Raw genomic sequence first — 19,987 nt, forward strand, 5'->3', positions numbered from 1 at the left:
CTAAAGTGTTTAAGAGCTCAGACCTTGGCTCAGGCCTGCCTGGACTCCATCACCTAGTCATTGTGTGGCCTTGGGCAACTCACTTAACCCCTCGGTGCCCAGTTTCTCCCATCTGTAAAATGCAAATGATACTGTATGACGTAGAATCTAAGATACCTTGGTTATAAGGTGAAACATTATTTATGTACCAACGAGAAAGCAAAAGCACTGCCATTAAACTAAAATACACCATGGTGTGCAAGAATTTTCTTAGTTTCAGAGATGTTAAAATGTAAAAGAAATTGCATCTTAGAATTGATGGCTTAAAAGCAATAATATTTTCATAGGATTGTTGTAAGGATTATAATGACCACATTTATAAAGAACTTGGAATAGTGCATGGCACATAGTAAGCACTGTGTGAGTGTCACCTATTAGTATTATTGATAATAGTGTTACCTATTATTATCATGCCTGTTCTGAACCCATTTATTGATCTTTTAAGTTTAGACACACTTTGAAAAATGCCATGGTATACCACCATGCCAGATAGATTTTTATAGATAGGTATGTACTTAACTTTTACACAGTATAATATACTCAACTCCATAGCTAGATTGTCAGAATTCAAATTCTAGCTCTGTCACTTATGTGATTTTGGGCAAATTACTTAATAATTTGCCTCGGTTTCCTCCTCTATAAATGAGGATACACAATTTTCCTTGAATGTGTTCCTATATGTAAGCTCTAAGTATATGGGATTGCCTTAGTCTTCTCTTTAAGGCTCCTGGTTTCTCACTTGGAGCATTAATGGAAATGAAAATAACTCAAAGTTTAAAAATAATGATCATATAGTATTAATAGTTATTATTATATCTAACACTTATACAGTACTTTACATGTGCCGAGTACAAGAGCTTACTGTCCAAGACCTTTAATACTTATTATTAATTGCTTATTTATTTAAACCTTATAACACCCTATGCAGTGGGTACCTCTTGTTTTCATTTTATGAATGAAGAACTTGAGGCACAGAGATTAAGATTAAGATTGTCTGCAGCTACTAAATAATGGAATTGAGGCTCTGCACCCAGGTAGGCTGGCTCTAGTCGGTGCTGTCGGCCATTGTATCTCTGTAGAACGCATTTCTGTCCCAAAGAGGGATTTATTGACCACGCCATTTAATTGGTTTTTCCACAGTTAAAGAGGTGCTAAAAGAATAATTCTCCGATTCCTTATTTATGATTTCAAAATTCAGAAAGCTCTAAAAACTAAAAATCTTTTTCTAAATTTGGTATAAAATCATTGATTGGAAAGATCTGACTTGAACCAGTGTAAGGCAATTGGAAGGCTGACTTAGTATGACTACTCATATGTTTTGTCGCAGAAATATTAACCTTTTGCACTCGGATGTCGAGTGTGACTCGACACGGTTAACATCCGTAGCAGCTCTTTTTATACTCTTTGAATGTATCAATAATTTGAAATATAAAAAAATCCAAATAAATAAGTTTGTATAAAAAGAAACTTCAGTTTTTTATTCTACTGCCGCGCTTTGTAAAATCTGGGGTATTTAAAAAATTAAATCCTGAGTAGAATAAAGGAATCGAGAAAAGAGCAAGCGAGTGCAAAGGGTTAATGTGTTTGATTCTGAGCACTTCCCTAAACTCCTTTGGGATTATTATGCAATATATAGTATGTTCATCATAATATCTTTCTGAAATTAAAGAAATTCTGAATTCCAAAACATGTGGCCCCAAGAATTTCAAATGACGGATTTTATACCAAAGATCGTTTTCAGTTTCATTAAATCAGTGTATCTTTAGTTGATACTAAAACAGAACTTAGTCAATACTGTTCATTTTCCCAAATAACGTGTATCTTTTTATCAACAATTTTTATTTTTGCTAGAGCCCCTGAAATTATTCTTGGATTGCCATTTTGTGAAGCTATTGATATGTGGTCCCTGGGCTGTGTGATAGCTGAGCTGTTCCTGGGATGGCCTCTTTATCCTGGTGCTTCGGAATACGACCAGGTAAGAGTGTGTATTCAATTTTTTAACGAATAGCATTTTCTCCACCTGCTTCTTAGTCTGAAGTTACGTTTGCAATTCTTCAATTAAAAGGGAATTTTATTTTATGTTATGTTAGATTGGTATTTTCCCAGATCTGTAATGATTTATTAGAGTATTCACTTTGGTTAACAAAGGCATCTTGTGAGTTAAGACAGGAAAGCAAAGTAAGGATGAGGAATTGAGATTTTAAGAGTGAATTTTGGCTCATTCACACCTGATACTTCCTTTCATACATGACACACACTGAAGGGAGCGCTCTCGGCATGCTGAAACAAACGCTCTGGGCCCCAGAGGCTGGGATGAAGAGGAGGTCTCTGTAAGGCGGGATTTAGGACGGCCGTCAGAGGACTGGAAAAGTGTTGCAATAAATGACTGTCTCTCAAACAGACAAGCTTTAGAAGATATGCTACATTTCCTAAAGAGCTGGTCCTGAGGGGAACAGTTTTGCCATGGAAATAAATTGCAAATTCTAATTTTTTGTTCTTTAAAAAAAGTGGTCTAACCTTTTATGCTTTAACCTCCTTAAGGGCAGTGACTGTTTCATTCCACCAGTGTGTCATCAGCTGCTGACATGTGTCTTGCACATAGTAGATACACAGGTGTAGAAGAGGGGGGTTGTTTTAGTTTTCTATTTTTATTTTTATATATTTTTTTGAGAAATAAATGGTTATCTGTAATTGAAAGGCAAAAAGAGCAAATAGTCCTTTTCCTATTCAGCCTAGAATTTTGACTCCTCAATCTATTGAGTATACTAGTATGTAACATTTACCAACTTCTAAAAATTGGACTCTTTGGACATGCCTTGGAGTGAAACATAAAAAACGAGTTACTTGTGTCATAAGTAACCTGTTACATTGTGCTTTGGAATTTTTTTCACCTTCTACCTTGAGAGGAGCAAGTCAGCTTCCTTATTTTATTTTAATTTAAGTTCTATATTGTTAAAGCAGCTTCCTTATTTTACAACAACAAAGAAGTATGTGGGAGATTAAATGATGCAAAACCACAGTTGGTTGAACTAAGCTTTTGATTCTCCTTTTTGGGTTTTAGACCTTTTTGAGAATCCGATGAAGCTATGGATCTTCTCAGAAAAATATGCTCACCGTGTTTTATTGCAAATTTAGGGGATTCATGGGCCTCTGCTTACGAAACCTTGCTCTGAGCAATTTCAGCCACCAAAGTGCCATTCCTAGCCCAACTGTTTACTGGCATCCCTTCAACCTTAGTAAACAGATTGCCATTGTAAAATTTCCTAGGAAGTGGAACCAAATAAAATTAAATTTAGAAGCTAAGGTACAGCTGGTGCTTTCCTTGGGAAAAAAAAATGATCTGGTAGTTTGGAGAATTTTTGTTTGGTGCATAAATGTGAAACTGTGGGTGGTAGGAGGAAAATCACAGTTGGTTGAACCAAGCTCAATAAGTAGGATGCTGCTGTTATAGAGCAGGAAAGGGTGTGTGTGTGTGTGTGGAGGGGGGCAGTTTATCTTGCATCTCTGGTTGTATGAAAGATTCCTCTGGCAGCATCCTTATTCTTATAGCTGACTTTTTTTTAAAGCAACTTTATTGAGATATAACCCACATATCACATAATTCAGCCATTTAAAGGGCACAGTTCAATGGTTTCAGTATGTTCACAGGGTTGTGAACCATCACAACATGAGCTGCCAATCCTCATTCTCCCCCAATCCCTGCCCTAGGCACTTGTTGGTGAAGAACTCAAAAACTTAGGCTCATCAGTTTTAGATTTGGCAGTTGATCTGAAGAAATTACATGTAGCCTTGTCCAGACTCCTAAGGACTTTATTAGCAGGAAAAACTTATGGACACAGGCAAAGCAGCTGCTCCCAGTGGTGACGGGCCAGGAAGATACCATACCACCTCCAGGACAGGGCCCTTTTCAAAGGAGGTTAACTAACAGCCAAACGATATGGTGGGTAGTCACATAGACCACCGAGGGAATAATATATCCCTAAGTTAAAAGATCACCTCAGGCAGTTATTACACTCTATACATGCATTAACCTCTCTCCTGGGGCATGGCATTTACCTCTGGGTGGCATTCTGGCTTTCTGGCTAGTCAGCCAAGCCTGAGGTTGTAGAGAGTTTAACAGTCACAGAGAGTTCAACATTTCCCAGATGCCTTTGCTGCGAGAGCCATGTTACATCTCTGAAGTGAGTTCCCCTATATTAACCACTGATCTACTTCTGTCTCTAGATATGCTTATTCTAGTATATCATATTCATCACAAAATGTGGTCTTTTGTGACAGGCTTCTTTTACTTGGTTTTTATCCATGCTGTAGCATACATCAGAACTTCATTTCTTTTTATGGCTGAATAATATTCCATTGTGTGCGTGCGTGCGTGTATATTTTGGCTTTTGTGAATAATGGTACTGTGAGCATTAGTGTACAAGTGTTTTAGTCAAATGTGTATTCTCTATTTTTTTTAATTGATTTTTTTTTACAGAGAGGAAGGGAGAGGGATAGATAGTTAGAAACATCGATGAGAGAGAAATATCGATCAGCTGCCTCCTGCACACCCCCTACTGGGGATGTGCCCGCAACCAAGGTACATGCCCTTGACCAGAATCGAACCTGGGACCCTTCAGTCTGCAGGCTGACGCTCTATCCACTGAGCCAAACCGGTTAGGGCCAAATGTGTATTCTCTAGATATTAGTGGCTTCAAATTTGTTTGAAACATTAGAATTGTTTAAAATTAACAAATGATAATACTTTCTGTTTACATAGATATGGAGCTTTTGTTGTTGCTTTATTTTAAGCTATGTGAAAAGTAGTATCTGGATAATATTAAAAATGTTAGATGTTTTAATTCCATAAGTGCATCACTGTAAAAAGTAAAAAAGATGCAGTGAGCCAAGAGACAAAAATTTGAACCTCCAATTGTTCTACCCCTCAGAGGTAACCTTTTAAAGTTTTGGTTATATTTTACCTTTTTTGGTATCCTATCTAATAATAGACAAATATGCAAATTGACCATACCTCCAACACACCCACAAGCCACGCCACAAGCCACACCCACCATCCAATCAGAGCGAGTATGCAAATTAACCCAAACCAAGATGGCTACAGCCACAGAGAGCAAGGTTTCCTAGGTAACAGAGGAAGCCAAGCTTTCTGCCTGCCCTTGCCAGGCCTAAGCCTCCACTCAAGCTACAAAGTTTCAATTATAGAAGGTAAACAAATTCAAACAAATGGCGGCAGAATGGAGCTTGAGAGAGCAGGCCAGGGTTGCCGCTGGCAACAGGGGAAGCAAAGCTTTCCGCACACCCTGGCCGGGCCCACCCGCTTAAGGCAACAAAGTTTCAATTATAACCCCAACACAAATGGCTACCAACCTCGAAGGGAGCCCCAGGCTTGGCTCCGCTTCAGGCTACAAAGTTTCAATTGTAGAAGGAAAATAAATTCCAGATACCAGGGCCTCTGCTTGGGTTGCCAGGGGGCGTGGCCGGCCTGCAAACCACCACAGGCCCATCGCTCAGGCCGCCCCACACCCCAAGGGAACCCCCACCTGATCCGGGACGCCCTTCAGGGCAAACCAGCTGGCCCCCACCCCTGTACCAGGCCTCTATCCTATCTAATAAAAGAGTAATATGCAGATTGATCATCACTGCAACACACAATATAGCTGCCCCCATGTGGTCAAAGATCCTGCCCCCATGTGGACACAAGATGGCCACCACAAGATGGCCAGCAGGAGAGGGCAGTTGGGAGGCACCCGGCCTGCAAGGGAGGGCAGTTGGAGGTGATCAACCCTGCAGGAGAGGGAAGTTAGGGGTGACCAGGCCGGCAGAGGAGGGAAGTTGGGGGCAAACAGGCTGGCAGCAGAGTGGTTAGGGGGTAATCAGGCTGGCAGGCAGAAGTGGTTAGGGGCAATCAGGAAGGCAGGCAGGCAAGCAGTTGGGAACCAGCAGTCCTGGATTGTGAGAGGGATGTCTGACTGCCCATTTAGGCCCGATCCCACGGGCCTAAACAGGCAGTCGGACATCCCTCAAGGGGTCCCATATTGGAGAGGGTACAGGCTGGGCTGAGGGACAATCCCCCTCCGTGCACGAATTTCGTGCACTGGGCCTCTAGTATGTATACAATTTGTTAATTTTCATCATGTGTTTATTGAGTACTGACTTTGTGTCAGGTACTCCGGGCACTGGGGATGCCATGCTGAATAAAAGACAGTCCTTGCCTGGAGGCTATAGTTTGGTATGGGAAACAGAGATGAAGTAAATAAGCATACAAATAATTTTATGCTACAATTAAGATAAATTCTGTAAAGAGAAAAAAATGTAGTTTGCTATGTGTGTGTGCATGCACGAGTGTATCTTCTGACCATTTATGCCCTCATGCCTCTTGAATATACGTCTTTTTCTCCACTGCTACTCTCTAGTCCAGGCTGTCTTACTCATGGACCTGGGCTACCATGTACTCATCTCCGCTATTTATTCCGGCCTCCCTTCAGTCTATTTTCCAGAGAGATTTCTTTCAAAACACAAATTTGATCATTCCACTCCCCGGCTCTTCAGTGGCCTCCCATCACTTTTAGAATAAAGGGCTAAGTCCTTCATATGACCTCTGAGCCCCTGCCTGGGTTGTCCTGGCCCTTCGGGTCTTTCTCTCTCGATGGGTCTTATACTGTTTCTTCTTGGTTTTCATACTTCAGCCCTCTTGGCCTCATTTCAGCACTGCTTCCTTCCACGCCAGCCCTTGCACATACTGTTCTCAGTCTGGAGCTTCCCCACCAGCCATCCATTTCATCCGGTCAGTGTCTCGTCATTTATCAGCTCGAGTGTCACTTCCTCAAGGAGCTTTTCCTCTCCAGTCCCCAGTCTAGGTCAGGTTCCTTTTTTAAGTATTTTTATGGAAGCCTACTTATTCCGATTTGAATTATGCATTCATCGTCTGTCTTCCTCACTAGACTGCAAGGTCTATAAGAGCAGGAACCATATCTATTTTTAAAATCACCACTGCCAGGCGCAATAAATACTTATTGAAAGAATGAATGAATATATGCTATATATAGTTATGTTCCAAGTATAAATTTATGGACATAGAGGAACATATATACAGTATTTCATCACATCTACAACACCACTGATTAAGATGCTCAAATCTACAACACCACTGATTAAAAGATGCACCATTTTTCTGTATCTCTAAGAAAAAATGCTGCCAATTAAACCATGGCATTATCAACTGTAAGACATATCCTGATTTCAAAGATGTGAATATCAAAAAATATGTCTCTTAGAACCAGTAAAATGTAGTAATTTAAAAGAAAAAGAGATTATATTTAATTTGTAATCTGCTTTTTCTATTTAGTGTATTGCAAACTATACATGTTAACAAATATACGTCTACCCTGTCATTTTAAATGTCTGCATAGTATTTCATTGTACAGATTTTATTCTGTATTTAAAAAATATTTTACCTCTTATATGCAAAAGAAGTTTCCATTTAAACTTTTTTATTCGCATTTAAAAAGTTTTCTATTTTGCTAATGCTGTGTTTTGGTTTTCACAGTTTCAGGGTAATTTCCTGCTGTTGTCTAAAATTGTCTCAGGATAGATAAGCATTCCAGATTTCGCCTGTAGGTCATAGTTGGCTTACCTGTGCTTTATACTCTTAAAAATTGGTGAGGACCCTAAAGAGCTTTATTTATATAGTGTATACTGAATTAGTATTTAAAACTGAAGATGGGGGGGGGAGGGGGGAGAGGGATAGATAGGAAGTAAGATTTATTTCCTTGCTTACAAGTTTTTCTCTAATTTTATCTTAAGTATAGCCATTCATATATGGAGATGGGGTGATGAAAAGAATTGCCTCTCGCCCTAACCAGTTTGGCTCAGTGGATAGAGTGTTGGCCTGCGGACTGAAGGGCCCCAGGTTCGATTCTGGCCAAGGGCACATGCCCAGTAGGGGGTGTGCAGGAGGCAGCCGATCAATGATTCTCTCTCATCATTGATGTTTCTGTCTCTCTCTCCCTCTACCTTCCTTTCTGAAATCAATAAAGAAATATATTTTTTTTTTTTAAAAAGAGAGAGTTCCTGAATACAAAATTTCTAAAAAAAAAAAAAGAATTGCCTCTTGTATTGCTCTTAGTAGTAGGGAGAGAAGCATATTGCCTCTTCTATCGCTTTCCTGGATTGGGAGAAACAACCAGAAGTGTGAACAGTTAAGTTGGGAAATTCATAAAACAAACATATACAAATACACATACATTTCATTAGCCATCAGAGCAATGACATCACCCATCACCTCTGGAAATTTCTACTGTGCACCCATGAGAAGAGAATGAAAAGGCAAATAACTTCTTAGTATTATTATGAAAATAATTTTTTTACTTCACCCCCCCCCCCCCAAAGGGTCTTGGGGTCAGACCCCATGGGAGTCCCCAGATCACATTTGAGAATTGCTGGCCTAGTTCGTAGTAGGTGTTCAATAAATGTTGAATGTATGAACCCAGTACTTATAGAGAAGCTAAATTAAGTGCTTGAGTTTATGGTACAAGAAATAAGCTCTGTGACATTTTAGAGTCGGGCAGTTGACCAGGAGCTAGCGTAGCCAAGGAAGAAAGAGGTTTATAGAAATTTGTCCTAATCATTTTAATTTGATAGTGTATCAAAACACAAAACCAAAAAATCCTTGGTAATCCATGAAGTATAATTTCTTGAAAACCATTCTGTTCTGTCCTAGAAAATATTTCCTAAAGTTTTCTGAACTTTGTATCAGAACTTGACAAAAAAGCAAGAGATTACACACAAATTTTTGAAACTGAGGTTTCCTTGTAAATCACAGATATAGTAACAAGGAAGTTTCTGAATACATGTTTGGGAATGACTTCTGAGTGCGTTAGCATATACATTTGTCTTTATAGATAAATTTTATTTGTATTTGTCAACGAGTTAATTTCTTTACAATAGCTTTTTTTTTTTTTTTTGCCTAGAGCTAATAGTGTTTTAGTGTAAAAGTTCTTTAAAATCTTCCTTTTCATCCCAAATCAATGTTTTGATGTTGCAGATTCGTTACATTTCACAAACACAAGGTCTGCCAGCTGAATATCTTCTCAGTGCCGGGACCAAAACCACCAGGTTTTTCAACAGAGACCCTAATCTGGGGTACCCACTGTGGAGGCTCAAGGTCAGTCTCCCCTGCTATACCCTCACCTGTACTTCTCACTCTCAACTTCAAATTCAAAGTTTACTTTTATTTTTAAGGTTGCATCACTTTTTCTGGTTGATTATCAAAGTGTATTCTTGAGGGTGGAGGAGGAAAAAGGGGTAGAGGTGAATATACGTTTGCAGGAGGGAATACTTTGAAAAATTATTTTATTGTACCCTTACCCTTAATTAAAAAACAAAGCTTTAAATGCTAGTTCAGTTGGAGAAGTTATTTTGAATATTTGAACCCGCAGTTGAGAAAGGGAGAGTAAGTACTCACCATCAAGTCTTATAAAATTAGAGTAATTAATAATGACTATTTTTTAGAGGATTCTCAATGAATATGACAAAACAACATAATTTCCTAACTGCCCACAGTAAGTCCTTCTATATTTTATTTAAACAAATACCTGCTTTTTACATCAGAGCCTGTTCCTTTAACTTGAGAGATCCCTGAATAATTTGATTAACCCTGCGACTCTCTACCTGGGTCTTTGAATAGTTAGCATTTGAAATATCATCTCCTTTGAAGGTAGCTGTAAGAGAAAAATGGAAATGCCCCATCTTATCTGACATTCTCCAGGAACGGGGCTTCATCGTTGCTTGCACATTTACTTTGTGGAAAAGGTGGCTTCATATCAAGGCCACATCTCTGCACTGGAAGGTTTTCTAGTTGCAAATTACTTTCATGGTTGTCATCTCTGGTTGGCAAGGAGACAACACTTGTTTCTTTATATTCTGGCTTTTAATAGAATAAAATGTGGAAATAATATAAAGATGGAATTTTTTAAAAAAATCTGTATTTTATAGACACCTGAAGAACATGAATTGGAAACTGGAATCAAATCAAAAGAAGCTCGAAAGTACATTTTTAACTGTTTAGATGACATGGCACAGGTGAGTATAGTATCTTTCAGAAAGCCAGGCATTTAACATATCTCTGTTCAGAGATATACTTCTGTTGGTTATATTGAAGGCTGAAATAATCTGGTATCTTTTAGTATATGTCTTCATTTTTCACAGAAAAAAATGCACTGATAGTTTGCCATGTAATAAAATAACATTTGAATCCTAACAAAGGATACTTTTATATATTTCTTCCTTGCTTTTGTTAAACTGGTTTTACTACATGTCAGCATTTTTAAAAAGATATTTTATTGATTTTTAGAGAGAGAGAAAGAGAAACATCGATGTGAGAGTGAAACATTGATCAGCTGCCTCCTGCATCGCCCTCCCCACGCCCCACCAGGGATCGAGCCCCAAACCCAGGCATGTGCCCTGACTGGGAATCAAACTGGCAATCTTTCGGTGCATGGTCAATGCCCAAACAACTGAGTGACACCAGCCAGGGCATTGTCAGTATTTTGATATATTGTTTGTGAAAGTTTCTTTCTTGTCCATTTTCTCTACTAAATAAATACAGGATGTCCCCAAGAAATGTATACATGCTTTGAATAATTGATAATTCCAATGGGTTAAATGTGAAAAAAAAAAAAAAACATCAACTGAGCTATCAGCTGTTAAAGTCTGTACATTTTTGGGGGACACCCTATACTTAAGAGCTAACATTTATTGAGTATTATTATGTCCCAAACTCTAGTTAAACACTTTATACTTATGTCATTTAATCTTTTTAACAATAGAAACTTATATTTAAGTAATAATAGTCATTTTTGCTTAACTTGTTTGATTCAGATTTTGAATGAACAGAAAATTAGTTAGCTTTATTCTACCAACATACTCTACCAAATTGAAGATTTTATTTAGAATAAGAAGAACTTCCACCTGTGAAAGTGATTATTAGTCTAATAAAAATAATTTCCTCAAAAATTTTTGAGTACTGTATATAGTTTAGAGAGAAAGCAGATAATTAGTGGCAGCATTAAAGATTAAGTAACGAAGCATAATGTTTCTTAATTTTCCTGGGAAGGTGAACATGTCCACAGACTTAGAAGGAACAGACATGTTGGCAGAGAAGGCGGATCGCAGAGAATACATTGATCTGTTAAAAAAAATGCTAACAATTGATGCAGACAAGAGAATTACTCCTCTGAAAACTCTTAACCATCAGTTTGTAACAATGACTCACCTTCTGGATTTTCCACATAGCAATCAGTGAGTATGGGATGGTTTGGGGCATTTTACCATGATGTCTCATCTGTTGTGTTACCATAGGTAATTGGAAATATCACGTGAGCAGCCGCTTTGGGGCTTACGTATTTGGCTCACTGATGCTTTTCTTTCTCATTGAAAAATTATGCATTTAAAAATCAGATATGTGTGTTTCCCTATGGTTATAAAAACTCTTATTCATTTGATCTGAAAATACTTGCGGGGAGCGGGATGAGGGACGTTGATCTATATTCATCTTGAGTTATTTTCATCTATTTAAATCTCAGCATTCATTTCAATGAACCTTTCATCTCTTTTTTTAGTGTTAAGTCTTGTTTTCAGAACATGGAGATCTGCAAGCGGAGGGTTCACATGTATGATACAGTGAGTCAGATCAAGAGTCCCTTCACGACGCACGTGGCCCCAAATACAAGCACAAACCTAACCATGAGCTTCAGCAACCAGCTTAATACAGTGCACAATCAGGTAAATGCTTTTGGAAATCAAACTTAAGTGGGATAGAAACTGGTAAGAATACAGGTTGAAGTAAAGAAATCAGTCTTGGCTTTGGTGGTCTTATTGCTGCTTAAGAATTTTCTACTTGGCAAAGGTGATGCTAGACAGGGTAGACTGATAATACCTATCAGTCATGTGCTGACAGAAGTTAAATATAAAGACCTTATCTGTGCCCTCTGGCTTAGCATTGTCAAATAAATGCAGCCTGGCTATTGTACTCCTTACTGCTGTTAGTTGTACTAACTTCAGCCAAATGACTCTGTTAGAAGGATTTTATATGTCTTGTTACATGTATTGAAGGGAGTTTCCAGTAGTTTTTTATATGCTGAACTAGAGTCCCAGAACTTAATCATCTATTCAGTGGAAGATTGTACCTTTGACCATCTTCACCCACTCTCTCTGTCCCTGCTCTACCCTAGCAACCACCAATCTAACTTTCTGCTTCTATGAGTTCAGTTGGGTCCCTCCAATAATTAACTTTAAGGGTGGTTTTGCATGTAAGCTTTCTGATTTCTTATCTAGGTCTATTTTTAAATGAGATTTGGTGGAATCCTGCAACATTTTGCATAGAAAGGGGAGATAGGGGTTTATATAACCTCAACCAGTACAGGACCATTTTTTATGCTTTTTTTTTTTTTTATCCTCATGGGAGTATATGTTTATTGATTTTAGAGAGAGAGGAAGGGGGAGAGAGAGAGAAAGAGACACCGATCAGTTGCCTCCCATACACACCCCTACCAGGGATCAAACCCAGAACCTAGGTATGTACCCTGATGGCAAGTCAAACCTGAAACCTTTTGGTGCATAGGACGATGCTCCAATCAACTGAACCCCCAGGCCAGAGCCCATTTTTTTCTTCTTTGTGCTCTTATTCAACCTTATAACATGTCTTAATATAGAGACTGGGAACATTTCTTAAGCAGAGATTTCTTTCAAAGACAGCATTACATTTTAACACTTGAAGTTTTTCTGGTTAGATTCCCTGTGTATAAAAATATTGCTCTCTCTGTACCAGTGTACAACTATAATCCTTTTGTTTTTAGGCCAGTGTTTTAGCTTCCAGCTCCACTGCAGCAGCTGCTACTCTGTCTCTGGCTAACTCGGATGTCTCACTGCTGAACTACCAGTCGGCTCTGTACCCGTCGTCTGCCGCCCCAGTGCCTGGAGTGGCCCAGCAGGGCGTTTCCTTGCAGCCTGGAACCACCCAGATTTGCACTCAGACAGATCCATTCCAACAAACCTTTATAGTATGTCCACCTGCTTTTCAAAGTAAGTGGGGACACGCCTGTCCATATGGTCTTATGTCAGACTTTCCTGCTTTAGGCAGACCCTTTTTAGTTTTGATCTTTGACAAGTTTTAACTATCTCTGATTATGAAGATAACTATAACAAAGTGGATTTACCCTTTTTTAATTTTTATCTAATTGGGTACTATCTGACACATGACAGGAGTCCAATTAATGTTTTCTTATTTGAATTGCCTGATTTCAGTTTTCTTGTCCATTGAGGCCCAATATCAATGTCATATATCTTGTTACAAGCCTGTATCTCAATATGCAGAATTTATAATCTTGAAAAAAATTGTTGTAAACACAGTTGCTATATATTGAATCTTATTTCCTATATCATTCCATATAAAATAAAATTATAGTGTTCCAAATAAGAGATAATTTCATTATAAAGTGTAAAAATCATGTTTAAGAATATGGAGACCTCTTAAGTTACATTTAGAAATAAAGATGGTTATTTATTGCACTGGAAAATTCTACAAGCTGAGGTGCTTGTATGGGGAAGGCATTAAGATTATCTGTTTCAGCTCATGAGTCCTATTGTTCCTACAAACTTCTTCAACAGAGGAACAAAATAGCTGAAGACGGTACTCTAATCCCTCAGGTGTTGCAATAAGATTGTAATTTTCATAGTCCCATCCTTTCTCATTTTCTCCTTGTTGTTCAGTCTGTTCAGTTCCTTTTTTCTGAAATATGGGAAATGTGCTTATTGATCTAGCAAGCTATTTAAAAGGTTAAATTTAAAAAAATTGTTTTAAAGCCTCACCTGAGGATATTTTTTCCATTGATTTTTTTTTAGAGAGAGTGGAGGGGAGGAAGTGAGGAGGGGGGAGAGAAACATCGATGTGAGAGAGACACATAGATTGGCTGCCTCCCACACCCACCCTGACTGGGGCTGGGGATGAACCTGTAACCGAGGCACGTGCCCTTGATCAGGAATCGAACCTGGGACCCTTCATTCCAGGGGCTGATGCTTAATCAAACAGGCTAGGACGAAAAGGTTAGGTTTTTTTAAGGATGTTTCCTGACGACACACACTGTGACTTTCCCATTAGAAAGTCAGTGTGAGTACCCTGTGGGAATAAGCCGAGATTCAGGCTTCTCATAGCACTTTCCATAGAAGCAGGTAGCACTGTTATCTTTTTACTTCAGTTACTCACTGACTGTGACTTCTTTGTTTGTTTGGTTTCTGACAGAGTCGGAGCAAGCAGAAGGCAAAGAGGGGCTAGGGGAGACTGAGAGATTCCCGGGAGGAGAGGAGAGCGATAGTGATGTAAACTGGGGAGAGACCCCAGGGAAAGCGGAGGAGCAGATTCAAAACCCGTAAATGCAAATCTAGCCTCACTTACCAGATTATTTCCTGCGTCTGCCTCATCATAGTACATTCTGTCCTTCGGGTGGTTGTATGTTGAGTGGTTCCGCTACTGAATTTAGCAAATAGCCACTCCCCGCCCCCTCACCTTTTCCAGGTTGAGTTTCATTGGAACAACTTTCCAATGTGGGACTCCCAGCTTTTTTGCTTCTTCTCAGATAATAGTTAAGAGATGAGGTACACAACCTTTTTAGTTCCTTTAACAAAACAAAATGTCAACCAAAGAGGTACAGGGCTAAAGCAGTATAACCACTTTTGATATAATTAAGTAAGTATAAGCTCTGGAGAAGTTTTTCCTGTTTAGGAAGTCTAAACCACCCGAGGAGTAGGTAGAGCACATTTTAAAATCTCCAAATGAAAGGGAGTTTTTAATTTAAGGTAATGGTGATGTTGAAAGCTGAAATGTATTACTACATGCCAGTTAGTATTCTGAATGCTTTTCTATGTACTAATTCATTCTCACCATCAACCCTAGGAAGTGGGTACATCATATAGATGAGAAAGTTGATCATGATTCCCTCAGCTGCCCAATTTTTACTAACTAGTCAGTGGTAGAACCACCGTTTGAACCTAGGTGGTGGGGTTCATAGTTTATGTGTTTTGCGGTATCCTATATAATAAAACCCTAATATGCAAATCAACAGAAGGTGGAAGACCAGTCGCTATGACCCACACTGACCACCAGGGGGCAGACGCTCAACACAGGAGCTGCCTCCTGGTGGTCAGTGCACTCCCACAGGGGGAGTGCTGCTCAGCTGGCTCATGGAGCCTCTCCCACCTCTGCTGCAGGCAGGCAGTAAGGAGCGAGGGGTCCCAGACTGCGAGAGGGCACAGGCTGGGCTGAGGGACCCCCGCCCCCACCCAGTGCACGAATGTCGTGCACCGGGACTCTACTTATTCTATACAACCTCTCAGTATTTAAACTCAAATAGCAGTAGAGAGACGACAGTTGATTTGCCAGCCACAGCCATGTGCTGGCTTCTGCCCGGCAGTTCTATTTATTCCAGGCTGTCTACTTTTCCTTCACCATCTGCTCTTTTGCAAAATGCCCATACTCAGAGGAGAAATGGACCCTCAGGCATTAGACAGTTCTACTCTTCTTTCCAGACTTCCATGGTTTTTTATTTAAAGGGCTGTGTTCCACAGAAATAAAACACAAAATATTAATCCTTCTTAGTTCAGGGAAGAACCTTCCAAAAGTGTTGCCTTTTATTAACTTCTTTGTTTCCACTTGGGGTTTCCTGAAACTAGCTTGATGGCTGTGGCTTAGCCTAAGTTACTATTGCAATAGTAGAGTCACAGTTGTAGGTCAGTACTATAAATACTACTTTCTATTCTACTCTAGTTGACCAAAATAGATGTACCTTTTGCTCAGTGGAAACTTTCATTCTGCAGTTTTTTGTCCCCTTTTACTTCATCATCCTGGAACACATAGTTGAGCTTCTGTAGTGATCATTTCTTCCTGAGTTTTGCCTCTTACTGTCTACTAATTTGTAAGAGGCTATTACAATAACATTGTTTTGTCATCAGCCGTGTGTCCTTTTAAAAAAAGTTATTAGAGTGTTTTAATTACGATTTTTGCTAGTCCCTCTTACTTGTATGTTGTGTTTATGTTTTTCTCTATGACGGTTTGTTACTAAATTAGTTGGAAATTACTGAAATGAAATCCAACGCAACTTGCTGTAAGCAGCAGTATTAGAGTTTATGTTTATGAGTTATGCTCATTGGCTACCTCCATAGTAATATTGAGAGAAATTAATTGGTGATAGTTTAAAAAATATCACTGATGGAGTATATAATTAAAATATTTGCATTCTTAACAAAACTGAAGGCATTGGTGAGTTAGAGGCCTAACGGAAACTAAGTGCCCTACACTGACAGTTTTGAGAGTGTAGGTTTAAAAGAAAGCTGTGACGGCTCTCTCTCAACTTGGCAAAGGGCGACCATCTTGAGCCCCTCTTTTCTCCAGAATGAGATACTCCTGTTTGTAGGGAACATTTATTCAGCATTTGTGCCCAGAGCGTGATGAATAAAAAGATAAGTGAGACATGGTTTTAAAGGCACCTCAAAGTCCTTGATTTTCCTAGCTGTCCAAGCTACAAAAGGGCCTTGTTAGAAATCTGTCAGTGACAAGAGCAGATTTCTAAAATAGTAGAAAAAAAGGGTTTCTGTAAACCAACATGTCTACCTTTTGAGTATTTTTATCTTGGGCATAATTTAATTCACACATTGGTTAAAGAAAAAAGATTTAACTAATTTGCGAACCAGGTGGTTGTTTTGAGGAGTGGAGTAAAACATCCCCTAAAATACTCTGAACAAAAGGGTAATTTACTTGATAAATTATTGAGTTTCTCATAACATTTTCTTATCTAATTTAACCCAAAGTTATAATACATATTTAAGTCTATGCTTTTTAATTGATTACATTTTAAAAACACGTTTTTTCCCCCTAGTGGATTAAAAGTTGGGTGTGATTTACTAAGTGAAGGGTATTTTTTTTTCCTATACTTTTTGTTCATGAGAATGGGATGGGTGCTATGCTTTAAGTTTTGTAGGATAAAAAATATTTCAGAATTCCCTTAAATCAGCCCTCCATGTATCAGACATCTTTTCATTAATCCTACCTAAAGGGACCATGTCTCCTTTTTCTTAATTTCCCAGACTTCAATGAAACTACTTTGTCTTAAGTGTCTAGAACTAAAACTTAAGTGGCAGATTATTCGAACAGAAAAGCTAAAAACAACACCCCCCGCCCCTCCCCAGTAAGCAAACAGTAGCCCCAGACCTTGCAAAGCAGTTTAACTGTGATGCTGTTTTCTGCAGCTGGACTACAGGCAACGACAAAGCATTCTGGGTTCCCTGTGAGGATGGATAACGCTGTGCCGATTGTCCCCCAGGCGCCAGCGGCTCAGCCACTGCAGATCCCGTCAGGCGTGCTCACGCAGGTAAGAGCCAGAGCCGTGTGCTTCCGTGTCGCTGAAGCACTGTTGAGAATCAGGTATTTTGTCCTAGAAAACGGTGTTTGCTTTGAGTGTAAGATCTTTCTTGGCCATGATTCAGTGGACTTAAAGCGAAACATCTACAATGGAACAGTGTACTCGTCCCACCTCTGCCAGCGTCTGCCTTAGACTTGCAGGGACAAATGGCCAGACTTGGAGACATTGCCTTTTGAGTAAATATGCTATCATTCTGTGAGATGAAGTTAATTTCTTAGGTGGGCGCTTTTAGAGGTCAGTCCACGTGTAACCACAGTGTGATTCTAAAAAGGAAAGGCTCCCCTTTTGCTCCCTAGTGTCCTCTTTGGGTCACTCTTTCAGAATTTCACCACCGTTGAGAGAGAGGCTGGATATATGAGACGCCTCTTCAGGCATCACATGCCTTTATTCCCTGTGCCTCGCTGACCTATAGAGCTTGGAGTTTTTATACCTGCCCCGGAACTCACCACTAAGAGGTCAGGAAAATCTTAGAGTATTCATACAAGCGACAATAGTGTACATCTTTTCCATTCTGTGTGTAAATGTTTATGGCCCATGACGCATGGGCAATTCTGAAACCCCAGCCCCCTAATTCATGAGTAGGACTTCTTAACACACCCCCTTTTTGAACTGAGTTTTGTAGAACTGACCCTCTGAATCTGGCCCAAGAAGGATGCCTATACTTTTTTTGCTTTAGGCCACTGACCTTTGACCCAGTGGGCCCCTGCTGTGCAGAGTTGAAAGGGCAAGTTGTGTTTGGTATATGCGTTCCAGGTGATAGGAAATGAATTACTGCTTATTCTTGGTAATAACTTGGGGGGAATGAGAGCCCTTCTGAATCCAGATAACCTGCCTCCGTGTTTGTTTCACTCACCTGCCTAATCTACGTTTCAGGGAAGCTGTACACCACTAATGGTAGCAACTCTCCACCCTCAAGTAGCCACCATCACACCGCAGTATGCGGTGCCCTTTACCCTGAGCTGCGCAGCCGGCCGGCCGGCGCTGGTTGAACAGACCGCTGCTGTACTGGTAATTCCCTCACTTGTTACTAACGGAGTTTTTTTTTTCTTTGGTTTCTTTCTTTTTTATTTTTTCGTTTTTGTTCTGTTGTCTCATTTTTCAAAAACATTTTCAACTTGGTCTTTGCAGAGGGCATGGAAGCATGTGCCATCTTGTGGCTGTGTTCTTGCTGCATCTTTAATGTCTCATTGTTTTCCTCCCCAACATTTGCTGAGATGCTGTTTGACTTTGGGGTGCCGCGTGGCTCTGTCAGGAGCCAGGCCCTGACTCTTTGCCAGCCTAGTGTGGGAAAAGCTCTTGGTGTAGCTCAGAAGCGCCCCAGCACCCTCTGTCTTCTGCCCAGTCCTTGACCTCTGCTCCTTGAGAAGGGAAGAAATGGCCATTAGTATGGCTCTGCTGCAGGCACCCAGGTGGCCAAAATCTGAACTGCTTGCAAGTTAGCATCCTTCTTTATTTGCTGTTTTAAGCTTCTAAAACTTTTGTGCTGTAGACATGTTTAAGATGCTCTCAATTTATTGCTTCATCTGTTGCTATTAACTTTCCTCTGTGGGCCATGAAGATAACTCTTTTTGCCACTCATGATCAGTGGCAGCTTATATCTTCCATTGAAAGATACTGCCTTAGAATCACTATAGATCGTATTTGTTGATTGAAATTGAAGGTGAACTCATTTTTAGGGGTTTATGGATAAATTATTTTGCAAGTAAGTCTTTATACAAAGGTGAAAATATGGGTCAAAAATTTTATGCAGATACAAGATTTGTTCCTAAGGATTCTGAGGAAAACTTATTAAATACAGCTGAGAGGGGAAGAACATACAAACAGGACTTTGAGGAGTATTTCAGGATTTGTAACTTTAAGAGTGATTTTTTGAAGTGTTGTTTGGGAGAGTTAGAATTACTTATTGGACGTCCATCATTTTATTACTTTGAAATTTAAAAGCAGACAAGCACTTAAAACCTAGCTGACACCAGGAGTCCTGATACTTCTGCAGCCCTTCAGAGAGGCTGTCAAGTTCTCTTGTTTCTCAAGGACTCTGAGTGAAAGCACTTCCAAAAACCTACTTTGGTTGTTGGAATTACTTTGGTTTTCAGGTTAAAAAGCCCTTTCTCGCCTCCAGATTAATTATATCGTAAGCATATCACCCGAGTGTAAGGAAGCCAGATCTATTTCCAACTGGACTGATCCGAGCCACTGGTCTTGATTGCTCACCTCTAGTGCCGAGGTTGGGATGTGGTTGACACTTCTCCTCTACCGCTTCGCTTAAGTTCGCACTGGCCGTTTGCTAAGCTTCGCGTATTTTTGTTCTTCTTCTGTCAACACAGTTTCGTCGCTTGGAACGCCAGATTTCTGCCTCGCGTTGGAATGTTATTTCTTGCTTTGTATTAAACTACATGCTTTGTCTTGTGCAGGTGTTGGCTTATGGAAAGACGCATGGTGTGACTTAACATACTTCTCTTATTTTTTTTGTTTTGTTTTAA

General features: G+C 39.6%; 1 protein-coding gene across 3 annotated transcripts in view; it reads left to right on the top strand.

Annotated features, from left to right (window-relative positions):
- HIPK1 (homeodomain interacting protein kinase 1) overlaps window positions 1–19,987 on the top strand; it is a 46,388-nt gene that overhangs the window by 15,836 nt on the left and 10,565 nt on the right. For all 3 annotated transcript variants that reach the window (XM_008147187.3, XM_054712331.1, XM_028154092.2), the window contains exons 3-10: window positions 1,891–2,014; window positions 9,083–9,202; window positions 10,033–10,119; window positions 11,153–11,337; window positions 11,658–11,820; window positions 12,894–13,119; window positions 17,335–17,456; window positions 18,381–18,515. In XM_008147187.3, the coding sequence (XP_008145409.2) occupies window positions 1,891–2,014; window positions 9,083–9,202; window positions 10,033–10,119; window positions 11,153–11,337; window positions 11,658–11,820; window positions 12,894–13,119; window positions 17,335–17,456; window positions 18,381–18,515 (1,162 nt within the window). The remainder of the gene's footprint in view (window positions 1–1,890; window positions 2,015–9,082; window positions 9,203–10,032; window positions 10,120–11,152; window positions 11,338–11,657; window positions 11,821–12,893; window positions 13,120–17,334; window positions 17,457–18,380; window positions 18,516–19,987) is intronic.

The sequence above is a fragment of the Eptesicus fuscus genome, chromosome 22 (genome assembly GCF_027574615.1).
Source record: "Eptesicus fuscus isolate TK198812 chromosome 22, DD_ASM_mEF_20220401, whole genome shotgun sequence".
Classification (NCBI taxonomy): domain Eukaryota; kingdom Metazoa; phylum Chordata; class Mammalia; order Chiroptera; family Vespertilionidae; genus Eptesicus; species Eptesicus fuscus.